The sequence below is a fragment of the Pinus tabuliformis genome, chromosome 6 (assembly GCF_031772625.1).
Source record: "Pinus tabuliformis cultivar Carrire ecotype Pingquan chromosome 6, CPIR1, whole genome shotgun sequence".
NCBI lineage: Eukaryota > Viridiplantae > Streptophyta > Pinopsida > Pinales > Pinaceae > Pinus > Pinus tabuliformis.
Window position 1 is genome coordinate 54,077,396 of NC_142292.1, and position 23,748 is coordinate 54,101,143.

Here is a 23,748-nt window from a genome sequence, read left to right on the forward strand (position 1 = left end):
TGTGTCTAATGGAACATTAAGTGCTAATGTTTTTTTCCTGAATTCCATTGTAAACTCTTGCACACTCTGTCCTTTACCTTGCCTTAAATGATGCCAATCCATTACAGCGTTTTGCATATATCCTAAAGGATAGAATAACTTTCTAAGAGCTTTAACAAACTTAGACCATGAAGAGATAATTTTATCTTTTTGCTTCAAATTTGATGGAGTTTTACTTTCCCACCAAATCAACGCTGTTTCCCCCATTCTAAGTGTAGCTAACTGATTTTTGCAGATTCATCAACAATAGTCTGAATTCTACAATACACCTCAAGTTGCTTTATCCAGTTATCTAACTTTTCAGGATTCATTTCACCATCATATATTGGTAATTCAAACTTAACATCAAGCTTCAATTAATGAGATTTCTTTTGCTTCTTTCGTGAGTCTGAATCTGAACTTAAACGATAGGAGAATAAAGAAGAAGACGACGACGAAGATGGAGGAGAAGGAGGTCAAAATATAAGGGAAACTTGCATAATGAAACTAAGGGATTGGTAAAATACCATAGGTTTCGTTGACAACCGTTTGCCCTTCATTCAATTGACAACCCTTATTAGCTTGTAAATCCGCCTTAGAGTTTAATGCTCTTAAAATATGGTAAAATTGAAAATTAGAAAAGAAAGGGAGAATTCCATGGGCTTGCTGAAGCAGTTGATTTAACTTGTTGTTCTGGGCAGGAGAGTTGGAGCGCATGTGCTTTATGACCAGGAAGGAATCTCCCAAAATTGTGACATCTGTAACTCCCCTTTGGTGGGCGAAAAGGAGCCCTAGATAGAGGCTATAAGCTTCAGCTTGGTTATTAGACTTCTTTCCCAAGCCCTAGGCATACTGGTTGACAAGTATTCCTTCGGAATTAGAGAGAATCCCTCCCCCTCCTGCCACCCCTGAATCAAAGGTTATTAGAACAAATCAAAAGTATAAAAGATAAAGAGAAGGATAATTGTGAAGGCTGCAGTAGAATATACTTCAATATTTGCTGTAAGAACACTGTGAATAACTTATTTATGAGATAATAAGTAGAAGAAATAATATTAATCACTGCAGTAACATTTCTATTTAGAATTTTTCACAGCACTCACCCTCATTGTAATAATCACACATCTTTTATACATTCAACAATTCTTATATACAATTACTACTTGTCCTACAATGGATACTTACATATTTTAGTTCTTTTGAATTATTCCGCTACGTATACGAACTTTGTTCGTTACATTGGTATTAGAGCGTAATTGAACATTATTCGTTACATTTGTAAAGCATAATGAACATTATTCGTTACATTGGTATCAGAGCGTAATCGAACATTGTTCGTTACAGAGTACAATAATCCAATTTCATCAATGAGTCAAAGTCAACCTTTGACTATCCAAATAGACAAACCAATATCCAATCAATGATGAGCCTCAAAAGTCAACTTTGGTCAACTGTCAATGTTTGTAATTTTTGTCCAAGTCAAAATATGTTAAATTGTGCTCTTACCAGTGAAATTCAATGGTGAAATCGATCCTACAAGAGCTCGGTCAACAGTCTGCAAACTCGACCTTAAATGCTGTCAAAGTCAGCACAAAATAGTCCAAGAAAACACAGTCAAACTTGGTCAATGGAGAGAGATTTTGCGGTCAACCTTGTAGTCAATGCCAATCAAACAACCTGGAAAACCTTGGTTTTTGTGCCAGTCGACTCGGCCTCAAGAAATCAGAATTTTCCCAATCAAAGCAAGTCAAAATGTCAAGTCAAACTCATTCAAACAAATATCAAACCCTCCAGCAAAAAAGTCAATGCAAAATTGCCTCCAAGACCCTCGCACGTGTGAACTTGACCTGCAATATTTCAGAGCTGTACGAACCAATGAGAAGAGGAGAGAGATGCTTGATGAGTGTGTCCAAATGAGGTTGATGTGACATGTATTTATAGGTGTTGGAGGAGGGCTAATTACCCTCTTAGGCTGACCTTAGTTTTTGTGCCATTGTGGGTTTCTTCATAAAAAAATACACTTTTCCTTAACTAAATTAAGTGCTTTCAGCGGCAGTTTAGGGTTTCTTTGAAAGAGGAATAATGTCCAATGGAGGGAATTTGTACTTGAGTTGCCAAATTAACGCTTCCTTTCAGCTAGGGAGAATTTCTGATTGCAAAGTATGTCCCCATCACAAATGTCTCATCATCATCAGATCAAATGTCATCTCTGCTCATCTATGCTGATCTGTTCTTCATCTATTAACATTCTTGAATCTAAAAGAAGAAGAATTTGACATCATAGGGGAGCTTAAGCTACAACCCTCTATCCAATGACAATTGGGCGAGATCCATCTATCAGTAAGGATCACATCCATCCTGTTGTCTAGTCAATAGGGGAGATCAACTTGCTATATATAGGGTAGAGATCACAACCATCCTAATGTTTGCTGATCTTCCCAAGTTGACCTTGAAGAGTCAAATGGTAGAACACCTGCATCCTCTATACTTAGGGAGATCCACTTGCTATGCAAGGATCACACCTACTCAAGTCTTCTCAACCCATTGGCCAGATGGATAGGCAATCCCAACAAGCCTCGCTTGTGGGTAGGATGCATACTAGGGTATACTCTGTCAATCATGATAGGGGGAGATACCCATCTTGTCACAAGTGACAAAGATCACACACACCCTATGGTGACAATAGGCGAGATCCACTTACCGCAGAGGGTAAGGATCCAAACCATCCTATTGTCCAGAGATACCTCAAATCCAGGAGCTCTTTGGCTCAATTCCTCTCCTATGAGCTCAAATAGGGGGGAAGAGCATAACTTTGTGTTCTCGATCAGTCGGGACCCTTATTTGGGAGGGTCACATCCATCAGTCCAAGCTGCTCTCTGAAGACTAAGAACTTTGCTTTTGACAAAGTCTCGCTATCTGCTCATCTGTCGATATGTAATGGAGTCTTACAACTCCTCTCTGTACCATGTCTCGAATGTAGTGGTACTTGATCTCAACGAGCTTGGACTTATCATGAAATACGAGATTCTCTGCCAATCGGATTCTACTCTTGATGCCGCAATAAATCAGTATAGTATCTAGGACCTGCTTTCTCAACCATAATGCCTCACAACTAGCCATGCTAGCAACAATGTATTCTGCCTCGACCATGCTGAAAGCTATGGACTTTTGTTTCCTGCTTATCGAAGATATCATAGTGGATCACAAGCTAAAACAACACCCTGATGTGCTCTTCCTGTCAATAATATTTCCAACCCAATCAACATCAATATATCCATGAAGTCGTACATCTCCAACACAATACCTCAAACCAAGGTTAATAGCCCCATGCAAATATCTCAAAATGTGTTTGGCAGCAACCCATGTGTATGGAGGGGCTCAGTCATAAATTGACTCAAGGTGTTCACTGCAAAGCATATGTCCAGACGCTTGTTCACGAGGAACATCAATGCCCCCATTAGTTGTCTATACTTAGAAGGATAGCAAGGTTAGATCCAACATCTTTGCACAACTTCTTGAATTTTATTTCCATTGGGGTGGCAAAGGATTTGCATTTCGTCATTCCAAATTTCTCCAACAACTTCATATCATATTTTCCTTGAGATAGGAAAATCTCTCTAGGTCTCTGCGAGAATTCTACTCCCAAAAAATAGTGCATCATACAGAGATCCTTCATCTCAAACTCAGAGGCCAACTCCCTCTTACACTCAAACATCAAGGGCTCAATACCTGTCAAGAATAGATCATCAACATATAAAACTAAAATCAAAGGCATACCTTAGACCACCTTGAAGTAGAGGTTGGGATCAACACCGCTTCTTGTGAATCCAAGCTTCATGTTGGAAATTGTAACTAGGTTCGGTCTTCATTTAATGTATTTGAGTCATTATGAAATGTATTTATCAAAAGAATAAAGAAAAGAATTTTATTATTGTAACAATGACTTAATAAAGCATGGGTTTCATGCTTGGGTCATCATTATATTAGTCAAAGTCCCCATTGTGGACTCCAAGGATTAATATTGAGTTTATAGAATCATTGTATATTCAAACTTCAAAGAGACCCTTCTTGGGATTTTGAATCATGTAAAAAGGTTTACTATTGAGTCAAATATAATTTATGTATCCTCCACACCAAGTCGGCCTAGAAGAGATCAAGTTGGCCTAAGGACACTTATTCGACCTCACATGGAGCCTATAAATACAAGCAAGTCGAAGTCATTTGGAGCATCACAACTCAAGCTAGTTCGATATCTCAAGAGTAGCTGGAGAAGTGCAAAGTAGGACGAAGTGGGTCTAAGGAAGCTGAAGGAAGTGCGAGTTTGGGGAAGTCTAAGGAGAAGAAGAAAATTGAACTTTTGGTGCCTCTCTCTCTCTGTTTCGTGCCCTAGTTTGGGAGATCAAAGTCTTCCAAGTTTCACTGATGCCGGAAGCTGCCTGATGTCGGAAGCTGCTGCCTAGTCGAAGTTGCTAGAAAGAGGTCGAAGATCTGGGAGGCTGACTTGGTGTGGAGGGAAGGTTTGGTCTTTGTCTAGGGTGAAGAGTCTCAAAGAATACTATTGAAAGGAAGATTTTTCTTGACTCGGTTTTCCCCTTGAGCGGGGTTTGCACTGGCATAGTGCCTACATCTTGTGTCTCTTGTTTTGTGATCTTGATACACATATAATATGGTAATTTCTTGATGAAAGATAAGATAATAAAGAAGTAAAAGAAGCCAACACACTCACAAGTAATTATCAAGAAAGGAGAATCAAACCCTAATATAACTGCTTTGATTTTCCAACATGGTATCGGAGCTAAGGTCAAGAAGAGTCGAAGATCACTTTGTTAGCATGGATTCTCCCTCTATGATGAACTACATAAGAATGAGTATCAATACTGCTGGAAGTTGGAACAAGAAGGTCAAAAGTCAAGGATTCTTGGCCGCTCTTATAGGATCTCTTAATGATGACAATGCATGGATCATTGATACTGGAACATCGAGACACATGACAGGAGAAAGTAAACAACTTCATACACTATCAAAGGAACCATCTTCTCATGTAGTGGAATTGGGTGACAACAAAAGCTATGCTGTTAGAGGCCTGGGATCAACATCATTGAAGCTGGATAATGGATCGAAGCTGCACCTCAACAACATTCTATATGTTCCAGGTTTGAAAAAGAATTTGCTTTCTATTTCTTTTTTAGAAGATAAAGGGGAAATAATTGCTTTTGTTGATGGAAAGGTATTGGTTTGGGGAAAAGACTCTAGCATTGATAAATCTAGGGTTATTGAAGTTCGTGAAGGAAGTCTTTATAGAGTCATTACACCACTTCCTCAAGCTTTGGTTCATATGGAAATAAGTCCCATTGAGCTATGGCATAGGAGATATGGTCATCTACATTATAATGTCATTCCTGTTCTTAGTCAACTGGTTCATGGTATTCCTAATATGAAGTTAGATCATGAAGGTTTGTGCAAGCAATGCTCTTTGGGAAAACATACAAGGAAGCCATTTCATAATAGTGAAACTAGGTCTAAAGAGATATTAGACCTCATCCATTCCGATGTGTGTGGGCCCATGTCTGACAAATCACTTGGAGGTCATCTCTACTATGTGACATTCATTGATGACCATTCTAGAAAGACATGGCTCTACCTCCTCAAAACAAAAGATGAAGTATTTGATAAGTTCAAGGAGTTTAGGGCTGAAGTGGAAACCCTAACCAAAAGAAAGATAAAACTCTGAGGTCTGACAATGGTGGGGAATACACTTCTAAGGAATTGATTGCATATTGTAAGGAAACAAGTATTAAGAGGGAGCTCATTGTTCCCTATTATCCCAAACAAAATGGATTGGCCGAAAGGAAGAATAGGTCAATTGAAGAAGGCATTTGAACTATGCTCCTTGATCAAGACCTACCAAAATTCTTATGGGGAGAAGCAATAATGACAACCGTATACATTCAAAATAGAAGTCCTCATAAGAGTGTTGATAATACAACACTCGAAGAAGTATTCACAGGAAAGAGGCCGAGGGTGGATCACCTTTGAATCTTTGGATGTCCAGCATATATCCATGTTTCGAAAGACAAGCGAAATAAGTTGGATTCTACAAGTATCAAGGGAATATTCGTTGAATATAGTCTCTCTTCAAAAACATATAGAATATACATCAAGGAAGGAAGATATATTGAAGTAAGCAAGGATGTCATATTTGATGAAAATCAAGCATACAAGAAATCAAAGGATATTCCTATTGATTCTGATGACGAAGAAGTTCCCATATTTGAAGAAGAAGAAGTTCATCATGAAAACTCTACTACAAATCTCGAAGAAGGACCAAGTGAGCCTATTCAATCAGTGGTCATCCCAACCACAAGGAAAATGCCAAATTGGTTGAAAGCTACATTAGAAGATGCTGAAGGACATGAAGTTGCGAAAGGAACCTTCAGGGAAAGAAAGAGACCGAAGAGATATTCTGGTTATGCTGCATATATGACGAAATTGATTGAAGCCAAACCATCTACATTCAAGGAAGCTATGCATCAAGAGGTTTGGAAGAAAGCAATGCAGGAAGAATATCAATCCATCACGAAGAATGGGGGTTGGGAAATCATTCCTAGACCTAGTGACAAATCGGTTGTCACATCTAAATGGATCTATAAGATCAAACATGCTATTGATGGAAGTATAGACAAATACAAATCAAGATTCGTTGCAAGGGGTTTCTCTCAAAAGGAAGGGATTGATTATGAAGAAACCTTTGCACTCACAGTAAGGTACACTACCATTAGGTCGTTGGTTTGATTGGTTGCTACAATGGGGTGGAATATCCATCAAATGGATGTGAAGACCGCATTTATGAATGGGACCATTGATGAGGAAGCGTGCATCGAACAACTCAAAGGCTTTGAAGTTAATAGCAGGGATTCTCATGTTTGCAGACTTAAGAAGGCCCTATATGGTTTGAAGCAAGCACCTAGGGCATGGTATGCATATCTACTTAGAATTGGGTTCGTGAAGAGTTTTGCTGATCTGAATCTCTACATCAAGGTCGTGAATGATGAGCCCGTCATTATTCTACTTTATTTGGATGATCTATTCATCACAGGCGTGGAGCGAAGAAATTAAGAATTGAAGAAGATGTTGGCAACTGAATTTGAAATGAAGGATCTAGGACTGATGCACTATTACCTGGATCTATAAGTATGACAGAGACCCGGGGAGATATATTTGGGGCAAGGAAAGTACATCATCAAGTTATTGCAAATATTTGGGATGATGGATTCCAAGCCGATGACTACTCCTATGATCACCAATCTCAAGAAGTTGAGGGACTCTGACTCTATTCTTGTGGATCCTACCTCCTATCGACAATTGGTGGGTTCACTAATGTATCTAGTAAATACTAGGCCAAATATATGTTTCATAGTGAACATTCTTAGTCAGTTTCAGTTGGAGCCCCGTCATGATCACTGGATAGCTGCTAAACATATACTAAGGTATCTTCGTGGCACTATATATCACTGCCTAAAGTATGATAGTAAGGAAGTCAAGCTAATTGGCTTCACAGACTCTGATTGGGTGGCAGTGAGACCGATGGAAGGAGCACTACTAGAGGATGTTTTAGTTTGGGAGCTACTATGATCTCATGGATGAGTAGGAAGCAAGATCTTGTTGCGTTGAGTAGTGCCAGGCAGAATATGTGGCTGCATGTGAAGTAGGAAAGGAGGCTGTTTGGTTAAGGAAGCTTCTGACAGATTTGTTCGAGAAGTCTCTTTGTCATACTGTGATTAATTGTGACAATCAAAGTTGTATTAAGATATCCGGAGATCTCGTGTTTCATTCGAGAACAAAGCATATCAACAATAAGTTCCACTTTATTAGGAACTTGGTGCAAGATGGGATCATGAAGTTGGAGTATGTCTCGACAGATGAACATGTAGCAAACATACTAACAAAGGCTCTTCCTAATAAGAAGTTTGAGTATCTCAAAAACCTGCTTGGTTTGGTAGACATTGCTGATAAGGAAATGGGAGAGATTTGTTGAGGCTTTGCGAGTGAAGCATTGCCTGGGAGGACATCTGGCCGACACTTTGTGTTGATGTCTAGGTCCCAAAGTAGGGAGGGTGGCGTGGGTCGTAGAGCTCTGACCATGGATACGCACCTAGGTCCCTAGGTTGGTGGTTAGCAAGTAAGTCTGATGGTACCTAGAGGGGTTGAAAGCTTTAGTCCACCTTATTCCCACTTGGATAGATTGCCCTGGTCAGGAATCTAGTCCGTGGCATTGCGGTGCCTAAATTGTTGAGAGACCAATGGATAGATTGCCCTAGTCAGGAATCTAGTCCATGGCATTGCGGTGCCTAAAGTTCTTCATTGTTCATATAGTTTGAGATCTTCTATTGTATTTGTATATGATGAATACCTCCCTAGTTAAGAGGGAGTGTTGGAAATTGTAACTAGGTTCAGTCTTCATTTAATGTATTTGAGTCATCAATAAATGTATTTGTCAAAAGAATAATGAAAAGAATTTTATTATTGTAGCAATGACTTATTAAAGCATGGGTTTCATGCTTGGGTCATCATTATATTAGTCAAGGTCCCCATTGTGGACTCCTAGGATTAATATTGAGTTTATAGAGTTATTGTATATTCAAAAGACCCTTCTTGGGCTTTTGAATCATGTAAAAGGGTTTACTATTGAGTCAAATATAATTTATGTATCCTCCACACCAAGTTGACCTAGAAGAGATTAAGTCCGCCTAAGGACACTTATTCGACCTCACATGGAGCCTATAAATACAAGAGTAGCTAGTTCAATATCTTCAATTTATAGATTCAATACCATGTTAATTTTAGATAACAATGGTATGTTCTATACTTTAGCACAATTTACTTCAATGTTCCTTATTAGCCCAATGGCAATTTCCATTTATATCCAGTAGCAATCACATTAAACACATTGATAGAACATAAAGACAAGTGCAGAAGACAAGAGGACACAAGATGTGGCGGATGCCTGGGACGAACCCCATTGTGGGGAAACCCTTTGATCAAATCTTCTTATTATTCTTCAATAGTTTAGTAGAGAGAGAGAGAGTACAAATATCAGAATTACATGCCCAAAACAATCTTGCCAAATCAACAGTCAATCAACAGTCAATGTAGCCCTAACCAGAAAGTCAACGGTGGTCAAAGCTGCCCCAAAATGTCCTCCAAGCAGCTCGGTCAACAGCAGAAGAATGCGGCCTGCCAAGGGAGTCAAAGTCAATGTAAAAACAACTCGGTCAACCCAGACAAAGTCTGCTGTCAAACCATAAAGTCAACGCTACAGTGAACACAGTAAAAAAACACCCCAAAACATGTGCCAATGAATGGGGCCTACAAAAATCTGAATTTTGTCCTCAAGATCAAAGTCAAACCATGGTCAAACTGCCCAAGCCAACGCTGGTGAACTTTGCTCTAATCTCTGAAATTTCCAGCCTCCAAAACTAGTCCAGAAATTTGTCCTCTTCCACACGTGCGAAGTAGAGAAGTCTCCAAGGTGTACGAGCCAATCAATAGAGGAGGGAGAAGATGATGTGATGAGTTGATGATATCCAAATGAGAGTGTTGAAATTTCTAAGTCTAACTCGTTAGAAATGTTTCTGCACTATCTGGTTTATTTCTCCTACTTGTTAATTACTGAACAAGTTATTTAACTATATAAACACTGAAATAAACAGAATGCAGTCTCAACCATCTACAGATGAACAATTAAAATAAATAGACAAACACACAAGGGACATCGTTATTTTTGGACATTCGTCCCCGAAAAACCCAACTTGGGAAAACCGGTTCAATAGTTCTGAGGGTGTTATTATTATGCAGCTTTTCTGAGTACAACTGGGTGCCAAACTGGGTCACCCTACAGAGAAAATAATCTGGCAGTAATACCTCTCTTGGAAGCAGATATTTTGAAAGTCTGCTCCACAAAACCCTCTCCAGCGCCTCTCTGAGGCACTGCGTCAGCCCTCTTGGCCTCTGCATCAGCCTGAAACCCTCTACGTCAGCCCTCTGAGGCTCTATGCAACCTTTGTGGCCCTTTGCGTCACTCACACAAGCTCTCTGGCCGTCTGCGTGGCTTCCTTTGGCTCTGTGTCTGCCTCTCTGTCTCTGTGCTGGTCTTCTGGCATTATCTCTGCCTCTCTACTACGCACTCACTGCCCCTTGCTGCAACTGATCATTGGTTCGATTTCTCTTAGCAAACCCCGCCTAGAAAAACGAACTGACTGATCACTCTGGTGTGTCTCGAACTGGTCCTCAAGCCTCCTCTTATACTTTTTCTGTTGAGTCTTCAACGGCCGAGATTACATCTCTAATCAATGGTTAAGATTAGATTTGGCTTGATCCATGTCATTTAGAACCTTCTAACCCAGTTTTATATCAATACCCATTAATATTTTTATTTTCCTAAGTTTAAACTTAGGAACCCATTAAAAATATTAATTATTTTAATATTTCCTTCACCAGTTAGAATTTCCTGAAACCATTTTTCGGTCTTGGAGATCTCATGTGCTTTAGCCTCTCCACTAATTTTCATGGCTAGAGCACATCCGATGCTACCACAAATCGACAAAGAGAAGGGTCACTTCTATTTATACACTTCGTTGAGGGTGAGGAGACACATCCATTGGGCTTCATGAGCCTACATTTGACTGAGGCCGACTTGGACAATTTATCCATAAGAAGGAATAAATTCAAAATTCCATATCTGCTTGTCAGAATGAGATGAGATTTATATCAAAATTGTACCTCTCGAAAAGAGGAATCCAATGCAATAATCATCTCCATCATATGAGTTGTCCTAAGGTGGAAGTTGGCCCTAGTTGCCAATTTTAACAATAATGATATACATTAATCCATGTTCATCATTCTATAATCTACATTGATTTAAAAATTAAATTTATCAGTCATCATTCTAGAATGTAAATTGATTTAAAATTTAAATTCATCATTTATCATTCTAGAATTTAATTAGTACTAAGCAAAATAGACTATAGTAGATACCAATGTTATCGAAACCGAATCAATAATCGAACCGAAAAACCCTTTGAACAAAAACTAGTCGACCAAAAACACCTAAAATATTCAAATTTTAAAGAAAAACATATATATTCATGTGCATCCATATGAATCCAAACCATTTATACACAAATAAGCAAAAGTTCTCATTTATATAGCATGTAAGGGTGCACATAACCAAAATGGCACCGAGTGCAATCCATCTTTGAACTGAAAATACATCAACAAATAGGCTCTAGATGGCCTCTAGCATCTAAAAAAAATCATGCTACAACAAATACCTACATATCATCAAAATCATTACCTCTATTGGGATCTTCGTAATCAATATCACCCTCTAAGCATTAAAATAAGATAGAAAAAACGTAGCATGTCAAGTCAAGATTTTGTTTGAGTGATGGGTACATTTTTAGTAAGGTCATGATAGAGGAGTTTGACAACCAATGCCACTAACATCAAGGTACATAGAGGGCTTGGTGCTCTTGATTAAATATTAGTTCCATAGCCTCGTGCATAACAAAATCCAATGGAAATGTTGCAATCCCCCCGATCCTGAAATCCTAAAAAACTGTTAAGTCTGCTGGATTTTGAGTGAAATCTAAAATTCTACTTTCTCCATATGAAATCCAATGAGGTCGGAACCACTTTCAAACATCCCGAGTCATTTCATGGTAATGTTAAAAATTTAAGTAAAAGGATGATCCTTTTACTTTGAGAATTTAACATTACCATGAATTATATAGCAATAATAGGGCCATAGGATTGAATATTAGGCTTTCCCATACAAAACTCAAAAGGGGTGCTATTGAGCGTTCCCCCTCAAAAAGGGTGCTTCTGGGCGTCCCCCTTTTGAGGGGGTGCGTTAGCACCTCTTTTGGGGAGATGCGCCTCCCACACTAGAGAAATGCCCCCCCCTGCATCTCCCCATGTCTCCCCAAAAGGGGGACGTGGGTAAACGTTTCCCCAGGCGTCACCCTTCCCCAGGCGTCACCCTGCTCTGGGTGCATGCACCCCACCCTGGGGGACGCGTCCCTGTGGAACACTGAGAAAAATCGATCACCAGTTGAAAAAACTCGCTTTTCTCCTCCTCTTGGGTGCCTAGAAACCCTTTCCTTCTCCTCAGAATTCGAAATGCATAACTGGGCATGCAAAATGGCCTGAAAAAAACATCAAAAGCTAATTTAACTGGCCCCGGCAGCAACCCACGATTTTTTTCATCGACTTGGAAAAATTGCAACTTTTACGTTAAAATCGAAAGTTTTTCAAATAAACAAAATTGCCGATAAAATCAATGCTCTGAAAAACTCGCTAGCCACTGGTTTTCTCGGGACTTTTGCAACACTGCTAAATACAATATTCTAGGGTATGACTGCATCTCTCTCAGAGTAATTTATGGCCAGTTCATTCCAGTAAACACAGTTAGTTATGATACAAAAGGTCACAACTGTGCAACAATAGAGTGACTTGTCAAGAGGGAAGATCAATAATTTCCTGACACAGTGATATTGCAGTTTGGTAATATTGTATTGTCAAACATATCAAAGAAATGCTTAAAATGCCCACCTTGGAATTACTTTTTCGAGTGACTAAACTTTTTGATTTAGCAGTTTTATGTATAGAAGTTAAAGATGCAATTTGAGTGAACTTATTGCTTGAGAAATTTCAGCTGGTTGTGCTTTTCAAGGCTGTATGTTTATGCCAAATAGTTTAGATTGCATTTGTTTTCAATCGATAATTGCCTGGCTATCAAATGGTGGAACACTGTATTTATAGTTGAGCATGTTTATAAATTATACTTGGGCTGTGTAGCAATGACCATGTTTTGATTCTTTATACAGGTTGACATCTATGTTGCTCCTGGTTCCCATGCATTTGAGGCTTCAGGTGAGTCAGAGAAACAAATGTTCATGTTTGCTGCTGCTACTTTCTTTTTCATTTTCAAGCATAACATGACAACTAAAAATCTCTTTCCACTAAAATTATGCCTGTAAGAGTAAAAATATGAGAACTTCTTGCAACATTGCAGTGATGCTGATGGGCCTGGAATCTTAACCTCATAGTTTGTCAAATTTCGTCAGAATATATTGTTCACATTAAGCAGAATATAGGTAGTCGAGTGAAAATAAGTTATGTAGCATGAGCAATGATTTGAGCAAAATCTAACTCTCAAATTATTTATGTCCTCAGTCTATTGTGAACTGGAAAGAATTGTGAGTAGTTATTTACATCATACACTAAAAGATGAGAAATATGAAGCTTAAAAAGTAATGATAGAGTGTATGGATCTGCACATTCAAAGGAATGTTGATTGAATAATTGAAATTTCTCATCATATGCCAGAAAAGGTGGAAACTATATGAAATGTCCAGAAATGAGCAAAAGGGGGTGAATATGGTTGTGGGGCAGATGTATAATTTATCAAGGCAATGCTTATGGCATCTTAGGAATAAATACACAAATTTAACGGCTATAAATGAGAACAATAAATAGAAATAAGTTAGAATGCAATTATAATTAAGTCAAACATAATTGTCAATTGACAATTGACAAGAATATCAACTTTCTATCAATTGGTATAAAGTCCCGCAAAAGTTGTTTTAGGATATTATTTGAAAAGGTGCCTGACTATTGGGTCATCCGTGAATCCAACGTCACCGGATTAGCTTTGGGTGAAAGGTATATATTAGTATATCTTTCCTAATATCTATGGTTGATATCCTTTCCAAAGAAAAAGGAAACTATTGGTGTGATCTTTTGTTGGACTTCTGGATGTTGAAATACTTTTTGCAGCATCTATCTCTTTTGTCAATTTTGCTGCCTAGTATCCTTGTGATGTAATAATGCCTTGTAGACGTATCTACATTCTTGTGTTTGGGTTCAGTTTTTGGCATAATGGTAGATAAGATAAGATTATTTTATGAGTATTCATGAATGGAAAAAGAATGGTTCCTTTTGACTAAAAGATACTACTGATTAACATCTTATATTGGGAGTACCAAATGCCAATATCATTCCTAAATGCTAAAAGATGAAAAAATTCATCTGAAAGTACAATAATAGTAAACAAGTACATGACAAAGGGTGAATCCAAAAGGTTAGAGGTAAAACCTAGAAGACAACAAACTCTACATAAAATCAGAGATAGAGATAGAGGTTCAAATAGAGAAGGGAATGCAGACGTTCTTGTCATCATTTTTCACTGCAAAGGGGCTGATGCAAAATTTGATAATGTCCTTTGGGGATTGATCGGGCTGCAAGGGCCAATTTAGGTGAACCTCTGAGGAGCCTGAGTGTAGCTTGTCGAATTCTTTATTACAACCCTGTAATAACATTTTGCACATGAAATTCAGAAGGAAATGCACAAAAATAGCGCATATATATATATATATATATATATATATATATATATATATATAAGAATGAATAATAGGCGATCCAATTAATAATTAATAATAATTATATATTATATAGTTCAACTTACCCTAGGTTTATTATACTGAATATTATGATGATGATGATTACTTGCCATTGAATACCAACTTTGGTTTATTGGATCATAACAAAATAAACATGGAGATCAATCAATTTGTCTCAACATATTGTTTCTATGATCAAGAAGATTGGAAAGAAGCTTTTTGAAATATCTTTGATTTTCACGAGTTTAAGATGTTATGAAGATCCAATAGGTTATATATGACTTGAAAATGAGGCCTAACCTCTGAGTAGGCAGCTGTTAGGCCCCTATACTACTAGTCTAACCCGTTATTGTTATTAGTACAACCCCCTTATTATATTGTTGTACCCATGTAGTCCCGATATTGTTACTATTGTGCCCAATAGAAGCCCACTATTGTTATCATTGTGCCCTTACATTATTATTGTTATGCCGGCCCTGATTATATTATGACCCCTTAGACTCCTATATATAGAAAGGAGGTATTTTCATTTGTATCATCTAAGAATTGTTCATTTGTGTAATGTAAAGGAGGTTGCCCCCTCAAAGAGGCTGAATTCTAAGTCGTTCAACTATCTTTTCTATCTTTTTGTGAGCTGGTTTCATAACATTTGGTATCAGAGTTGTGGATTCTAGGGTTTCGCTGCTCCAAATAGGTTATTGTGGAATTTTCGCTATAACTTTTTTCTGCGACGTTTCAGAAGTGAAAAAAAACCATTTGAGACGAAATCGCACTGAACCTCGGGTCCGAATTTCAGAGCTTTTTGCGCAATATTTGTGGAGATATGATCTGAGGAAGTTAGCCTTTTTGCAGACTCCTAAATTACATTCCAAACAGGTGACCTTGGTAAAATAGTCATAACTTTTGTTTTGAGAATCAGATTGAAATTTCGTAAGAAGTTACAGAACGAGGATAGACTGTAGTTTCTTGTGTACATTTTTCAGATCCAAAGGTCGAAACAGTGACTCGTGGCACGTCGTACAAATTCGCTCTACTGAACTAGTCTATAATCAGGTCACCGTGGGAGATTTGGCATAACTCTTCCTTGGAGAATCCAATTTGGATCAGACTAGTGGCATTGGAAAGAGGACGCAGAGGGCTACTGCAGGTCGCGATTTCAGAACTGGAAGATCCGAAATTACAGAGTTACAATCGTTTCAAGATCGAGCTCCTAAAATCAAGAAAAAGCGAGATGAGGAAGTTTGATGGCAAGGATTCGATAAATTGGATACTACAGATGGAGAAATATTTTGATCTACATGGTGTACCACTGTTACAAAAGGTATGTATTGCATCTAATTATTTAGAACCGAATCAATTTTTATGGTATAAAGGGCTTTGTTCTTGTAAACCACTTGTCACGTGGTCAATTTTCACGGAGGAAATGATAGCACATTATGAGGATACAAAGAGAAACTCCTTCTTTAGCCAATTGATAAATCTTAAACAAAAGGTTTCAATGGAAGAGCACATTGAAGACTTTCAAAAAGTGAATAGAAGGGTAACTTATATTCCAGGGAAGCAAAGGATTGATGTCTTGATAGGGACTTTAAAGGATAATGTTCAACATGAGGTTCGTTTTTGAGAACCTGATTCATTGGAGGAGTCATTCGAGTTGGCAAGAAAAATTGAAAGCCAAATTATGAAAACAAGGAATCCCACCACTCATGACTATAATTATGGAAATGTTTCTTCTCCTAGCCTTCCACAACCTACAAGGCTTACACCACAACAATTGGAAGAAAAAAGAAAAAAAGGGCTTTGTTACAATTGTGATAGAAAATGCACTAAAGGTTATAAGTGTGCTGAGAAGAAATTATTTTACATAGACTATGAAGAGGAGGAAGAAAAGTATCAAGAAATATCAAAAGAAGAGGATATACGCCAAGACCCAACCCCAGAGAAAGAAGAAATGAATCCGACCATATCTTGTAAAGCATTGGCAAGAAGTACCACTCCTCAAACTCTCAAGATAGAAGGACATATCAAGAAGAAAAAGGTTCAAGAAGTGAAAGATCACATCAAGAAAGAAGAAATGAATCCAACCATATCTTGTAATGCATTGGCTAGAATTACCACTCCTCAAACTATCCAGATAGAAGGACATATCAAGAAAAAAATGTTCAAGAAGAGAAAGATCACATCGAGCATCAAGAAATGAATCCGACCATATCTTGTAAAGCATTGGAAGAAATTACCACTCCTCAAACTCTCAAGATAGAAGGACATATCAAGAAGAAAAAGGTTCAAGTAGTGAAAGATCACATCGAGCATCAACAACAAGTTTTCCAACTTTTAAAGGATAACGCCACTTTGGTGCAAAATCGAATGAAACAACAGGTAGATCAACATCGTAGTGAAAAATCTTTTGATGTAGGTGATTAGGTATTTTTACTGCTACATCTCAAACAAGCTATTTATGAGAAGGAAATGTTGGCAATACTACATGCACTTAAGAAATGGCGACCTTACCGAATGGGAAGACACTTCAAGGTAAAAATGGATCATGATAGTCTTAAATACTTTTTAGAACAACTATTATCTTTAGAAGAATAGAAAAAATGGGTCACAAATATGTTGGGTTATGACTTTGACATCATCTATAGAAAAGGGAAGAAAATTTTTGTTGCAGATGCACTCTCAAGAAAGGATGAGGATGTCAAAGCATTGTTTTGTGCTATTTCTATTATCCAACCAGATTGGATAAACAAAGTAAGGGATGAATGGAAGAAGGACGAAGAAGTGTGGCCACTCATTCAAAATTTGCAAAAGATCCCAATTCAAACAATATTGATAGAACTTGAAGAGGAAGGAAAAATCATATTGGAACCTGGAGCAGTCACAGAAACAAGAACTCGACAGCTACGAAATCGATCAATTTCAGAGTATCTCATCAAGTGGAAGAACTTACCTGCTGAAGATTCCACATGGGAGGACAAGAATTTTATACAGAAGCATCAAGAACTACTCAAGCGTTGAGGACAACACTTTTTGAAGGAGAGGGGCATGTTAGGTCCCTATACTACTAGTCTAACCCCTTATTGTTATTAGTACAACCCCCTTATTATAATGTTGTACCCATGTAGTCCCGATATTGTTACTATTGTGCCCAATAGAAGCCCACTATTGTTATTATTGTGCCCTTACATTATTATTGTTATGTCGGCTCTGATTATATTATGACCCCATAGACTCCTATATATTGAAAGGAGGTTTTATATCATCTAAGAATTGTTCATTTTTGTAAAGTAAAGGAGGTTGCCCCCTCGAAGAGGCTGAATTCGAAGTCGTTCAACTATCTTTTCTATCTTTTTGTGAGCTGGTTTCATAACAGCAGCACTATCCAAGAGAAATTCATTTTTGTCCTCCACCTTTGTAGCATCACAATCTTTCTTAATCTTTCCTCCCACAGTGCTTTAGGTTTAGTCCAATGTCCAGTTTCATTCTAAAGCTTATGAGAGTGTTTTCCTATTTTAGGAATATTAATTTTATTCTTTAAGTTGCATACAATGGGAAGATAATTTTGATATTCCCCTCGGAGTTTATGATCTTCTTATAGTACATTAGCTATTTCTTTTTCTCGATTTCTTCATTGCACCGTAATTTCTCTTTAAATCTAGTTTTGATTGTACTATAAACGATATCAATATTTTGAAGACAAACCCACTCATTTATCCCCCATTATTTAAGCCAAGAATCCATACATTAGATATATAACATTCCCTCCCCCTTAAGAAATGCTTTGTCCTAAAAGCATTGGTAGAGTTTTTTCTTAGTTTAGCAATATTAAGTTTATTTTTTAAGTTGCATACAATGGGAAGATAATTTTGATACTCCCCTCGGAGTTTATGATCTTCTTATAGTGCATTAGCTATTTCTTTCTCGATTTCTTCATTGCACCATAATCTCTATTTAAATCTCGTTTTGATTGTACTATAAACGATATCGATATTTTGAAGACAGACACACTCATTTATCCTCCATTGTTTAAGCCAAGAATCCATATATTAGGTATATAACACGCCCTCCCCGTAAAGAAATGATTTGTCCTAAAAACACTGGTAGAGTTTTTTCTTATTTTAGCAATATTAATTTTATTCTTTAAGTTGCCTACAATGGGAAGATAATTTTGATATTCCCCTTGGAGTTTATGATCTTCGTATAGTACATTAGCTATTTATTTTTCTTGATTTCTTCTAAGGGTAGACCGAGTGTTTAATATGGGACGTTAAATCCCGCTCCACTCGAGTTTGATTCCCTGAAATGTCATGTTAAGCCTGTTGTCATGAGGTTGGAGGAATAGGTGGCTTGAGGGAGTTTCTCCATTTGTAGTCAATATGGGACGTCTCGGTTCTTGCTAAGTCATATATTCCTGGTATATTAGTCTTACAGGCAGATTGGATATACTCTTGGTGGTATAGTGGCAGCCAGAAGGTTTGATCCTGGGCCTTGCCCAGATCACTCCAACGAGTTACTGATCCACCATGGTTAAAAAAAGAAGAAGCATTGGTAGAGAGAGATGTTGATGTTGAAATGTTTCGTTCTCATCATTTGTTAATATCTTCGCCTGATCATATGATCATACACGTGATATTCTTCTGTTTTGAGGAAAAAAGGTGGAAGGATCTTCTGATATTCAAACAAAATTGTGACATTGTAAAAGGATCAACTCATCATAGGTCATTTTTTTGGAACTTTCAGTTGCCACAATTTCTGAATTAAATTTTTTTGATTATGATTCCAAGCTGTATTGGGAGTATAGTAATCAAGCTTTTGTGGTGTTCGATGTTTTCCATATTTTATTTTGTGGAGCCCTACATCAGTTTGTATGAGTCAAAATTTTAAACCTTTAACCTTGGTTCATCTTTAGGACTATGCATTGATTTTGGTTGAACTGTTCAATGTTCTTTATTAATATAGAAATATTGGGACTCTGATTCTTCGACATTTGAGGAGAGCGTTGTCTTGTTTCGAGTAATGTTGGTATTGGTAAGTTGATTTGTCAATGCAATGATTGTTATGATTTGGATGATGGTAAGGATTGTCACATCTTGAAAAGATCAACTCATCCTAGGTTGATATTTTTTGGGATTTCTGTTTATAGTATATACAACCCTTGAATTAAATTTTGTTGATTATGATTCAACGCTGTATTGGGATTGCAGTAAGCAAGCTTTTGTGGTGTTCAATATTATCCATATTTGTATTTTCAGGAAGCTCCAATTGGTTTTTGTGAGTCAATGTTTCAAACCTTTGGCCTTGGTTCATCTTTAGGACCATCCTTTGATTTTTCCTGAACTGTGCTGTTCCTCAGGCTGTTCTATAGAGAAGAGAATAGGGCCAACACACCTTATGGAGGAAAATATTCTACTTGCTTTAGGCATCAAACTGGCTCTTGGGCCAGAGGGGGTAACCCTCTGATATGTTCAACTGATGATTGTCAATGTCACTTTAGCAACAACTATCTCATGCAAACTTCAATGACAGATTTCAGTGATTGCGGGGGGTTTCTAAAATAATGTTGGAGAAACTGTGCAAACTAGAGACAGCAATTCTATTCTAAATCTTCAAACCAGGGTCTTTCCATTGGGCACCATTATCCCATATAGTAGAAATATGAACTTAATAGGATGAAACATACAGAAGAAGTTTAAAGAGGAGAAATGTCTCGAGTGCCAATGAGAAAGGCATGGCAATCTTTGGCACTCTAAGGAATACTATGATATATGAAACATGCTCATGGGGGTGGTAGTTATAAAATTGTACGGATAAGGCATAAAACATATGGACAATCTTCAAGTGAAACCAACAGTATGCAAGAAGACATGCTGGACAATCTTTACATGAACTTGGATAACCTTGAACTCAGAGAAGGATAATCCTTATTGTTTTGTGGATAAATTGCTTCTGCAGACAAAAGTAATCTCCCTAGACCTAGTGGCATAGTCTAGAAACAACCAAGACAAAACTACAATGTTTTTCCTTAGAGATGTTTGAATATGAAAGGAAAACCTACTTGGAATCCAATGCAAGCTTCCTCCTTCTCCTTACTTGTTAGCTCCAGTTCCAATTTCTAAAAGTGTGTTATGTAAAAAATAGTTAATTTTAGGTTTATTATTTAATTTAGGTTTAGTTAGGCGAAAGGGCACGATCATAAGATCATGCCCTTTCCCAAAGGGTGTCCATGGCGGTATTTAAGCCAGGAGCCCCATTGTAATCAGACATCATCTGTCATTTTTCATATCTTTTAATAAATATTTATATATCTATTCTGCGTTCTGGCATTTTCTGTTCCATCTGGTATCAGAGCATCGATCCTGCCGCCTGCAACACTGTTTAACCACCATTATTTTCATTCCTCCACACTCGCCATTCTCCCGACTGTCTTTTCTCATTTACATTTGGCATACCCTTCCAACGTAGTGGTTTTCCTTGTTTGTGATCCGCTGCCATTCTCTGTCCCTGGCTGCCGTCCGTATTGTTCGCTGTTTTTTTTTCCGCAGGTTGACTCACATTCAACGGTGCTCCCAATCCGCTGCCACTGCAACTGATAGTACGCCGCTGTCACGATTCCACTCGTTGTTCTGCCAAACTCGTCGGTCCTCCGCATCTACCCGCACTCCATTCACCGTTACTAATTCCCTACCACTATCCCCTTTCAGCCCTCATCAAGTGGAAGGACTTGCCCGAAGAAGAAGCTTCTTGGGAGAATGAAGCATTTTGTCAACAACATCCGTCGTTACGTATGCTTTGAGGACAAAGCATTCTTTCGAGAGGAAGGCAATGTTATGTAAAAAATAGTTAATTTTAGGTTTATTATTTAATTTAGGTTTAGTTAGGCGAAAGGGCACGATCATAAGATCATGCCCTTTCCCAAAGGGTGTCCATGGCGGTATTTAAGCCAGGAGCCCCATTGTAATCAGACATCATCTGTAATTTTCATATCTTTTAATAAAATATTTATATATTTATTCTGCGTTCTAGCATTTTCTGTTCCAAAGTGGAACCTGCAAATCATCCAAAACGAGCAAGAAAACAGAATGAAAATATATGAAATAGCATATACAAACAACTCTAAGCAAGAAGCCAAGGGTTCATGTTCTACATATTCATAAACAAGACATAACGTATAGGAGAAACAATGCACTTTTGGCAGGAAAAGGTTACAACCCTTGTAGGCCTTGACTTTGTGAATCTCTCCCATTTATCTTCTCCTTCCTTTGCCACAATGGTAAGTCTTCAATCACACCTAAAGCACATGGATGGATTATGGACCTCTAGACACAAAAGGCAGCATAAAGGGGTAATCAGAGTCTCCAAAAGCCAGCCCAGACTCTATGCCATATGGTAGAGGCTGCATTTATAGGGTAAATGAGGTGGTTTTAGATTTACCATTCTAGGGCTTAGATCCGCTTTAGAGGGGAAGTAAGTTCTAGGAGATAAGAGATAAGACCTCAATAGTAGGAGTTTGAGATCACATTCAACAGTAAATAGTTAAAACCACTCCCGAAGCTTCACTTTGAGATTAATTTTTTTTTTTCCTCATTTCTAGGTGTTCATCGCACTTTTTGTGAAAGAAACCTGCGCTGACCAGCGCAATTGCCATGTGTGCAGGCTGTGCCATCACAGTTTGTCAAGAAAGTAAGTGTGATGAAGCCTTAAGCTAGGGTTTTCAGCCAATATAATCCTGGATTCTTGTAACTTCTGGAAAGTGAATGCGTTTGGCTTTGTAGGGAATGATTGCAATGTGTGAATGGATGATCATAGATCCGGGTTCCAGGCTGTTCATCGCACTTTTTGTGAAAGAAACCTGCGCTGACCAGCGCAATTGCCATGTGTACAGGCTGTGCCATCACAGTTTGTCAAGAAAGTAAGTGTGATGAAGCCTTAAACTAGGGTTTTCAGCCAATATAATCCTGGATTCTTGTAACTTCTGGAAAGTGAATGCGTTTGGCTTTGTAGGGAATGATTGCAATGTGTGAATGGATGATCATAGATCCGGGTTCCAGGCCATTTGGTTGAATGCGACAAAATGACCTGTAACACTTATTACTAAACAGGCAGTATTACATACTATACCCATTTGCAAAGCATTTAAAGATAATTATCATATTAAAAAAACTTCAAAATAAATCAATACAAGACACAAAAATAGCAGGTACTGAAACTGAGTCACTGGTTGATATAATATATTAAAATGGTTAAAAAAAACAATACTGAGGGCATGTTTACATCATTAATCTTCATAACTGAAACAAAGTTACCTAGAAGTTATAACTTATAATGGATATTCAGAAGAAATGTTTTTGATATAGTGAGAAAATATACAGTACTGTGAGAAATACGAGTTTTGCAACATGAGGGGTGAATCCTCTGGCACATTCGCAGGTCTCTTCAGTTCATACAATTGCTTCTTGGGAACTAGACCAAAACCCAGCCTGTACGCTGCAAAATTCCAACCCTTACAATGTCCTCAATTCTGTCCTTTGTCCCTTTGCATGCTAACTTTCAGCCTTCTTTAGTGGAACTTTATTTTAAAAGTAGAAACAGAATGAGGTGTCTTGAGAGAGTTTGACACCTTAGGCATGAAGTGGCCTGCTTCTTTCATAAAACAAGGAAAAGATGTTGGCACTTAATACTCCACTCCACTTATTCCTGTGTGCTATTTATTTGTCAATCCAGTTATAGTAACAATTTGCCATCTGTCATATCTCTCTTCAATAGCTTGACCCAATCTTTCAAAGGCAACACCAACATGTCATGGACTTTTGCAATTCCATAGGCCTTGATCATGACATTAACCTTTAGTACAGTTTGACTTTTCCCCTTTTCCTGACTGTGTTTAAACAACTTTTAAACTTCAAACCAGTAAACCTTGTTTCACATATGTATCAGTCTTGGAAGCATAGCATATACAACTCATTTTTTGAGCAGGATAAAATTTCTCAAACCTTGCCCATATTTTCTTAAGCATCCCAAATCTATATACACTAATAGCAACTATGAAAAAAAGGCTATACTTTCCATCAATTCTTTGCCTATGGAATTATCTGGAGCTTGCCTGATCTTTCCTCTTACCAATTCCTTCAGGGATTTCCAACTTTGGCTTTCCAATTTAGTTTAATGAATCTTGAGGTGAGCTATCTTATTTCCTTCCGTCGACCAGAGCATCAAAATATTGAGTATTGCTTTAAATCTTGCCAATTTCTCTGTTGGTTGATAAGTG

The 23,748-nt window shown here is 37.8% G+C and overlaps 1 protein-coding gene across 1 annotated transcript in view; it reads left to right on the plus strand.

Annotated features, from left to right (window-relative positions):
* LOC149257187 (protein AE7-like 1) overlaps positions 1-23,748 on the plus strand; it is a 112,916-nt gene that overhangs the window by 66,896 nt on the left and 22,272 nt on the right. Inside the window, exon 4 of the mRNA XM_089413700.1 lies at positions 12,906-12,951. Within this exon, the coding sequence (XP_089269826.1) occupies positions 12,906-12,951 (46 nt within the window). The remainder of the gene's footprint in view (positions 1-12,905; positions 12,952-23,748) is intronic.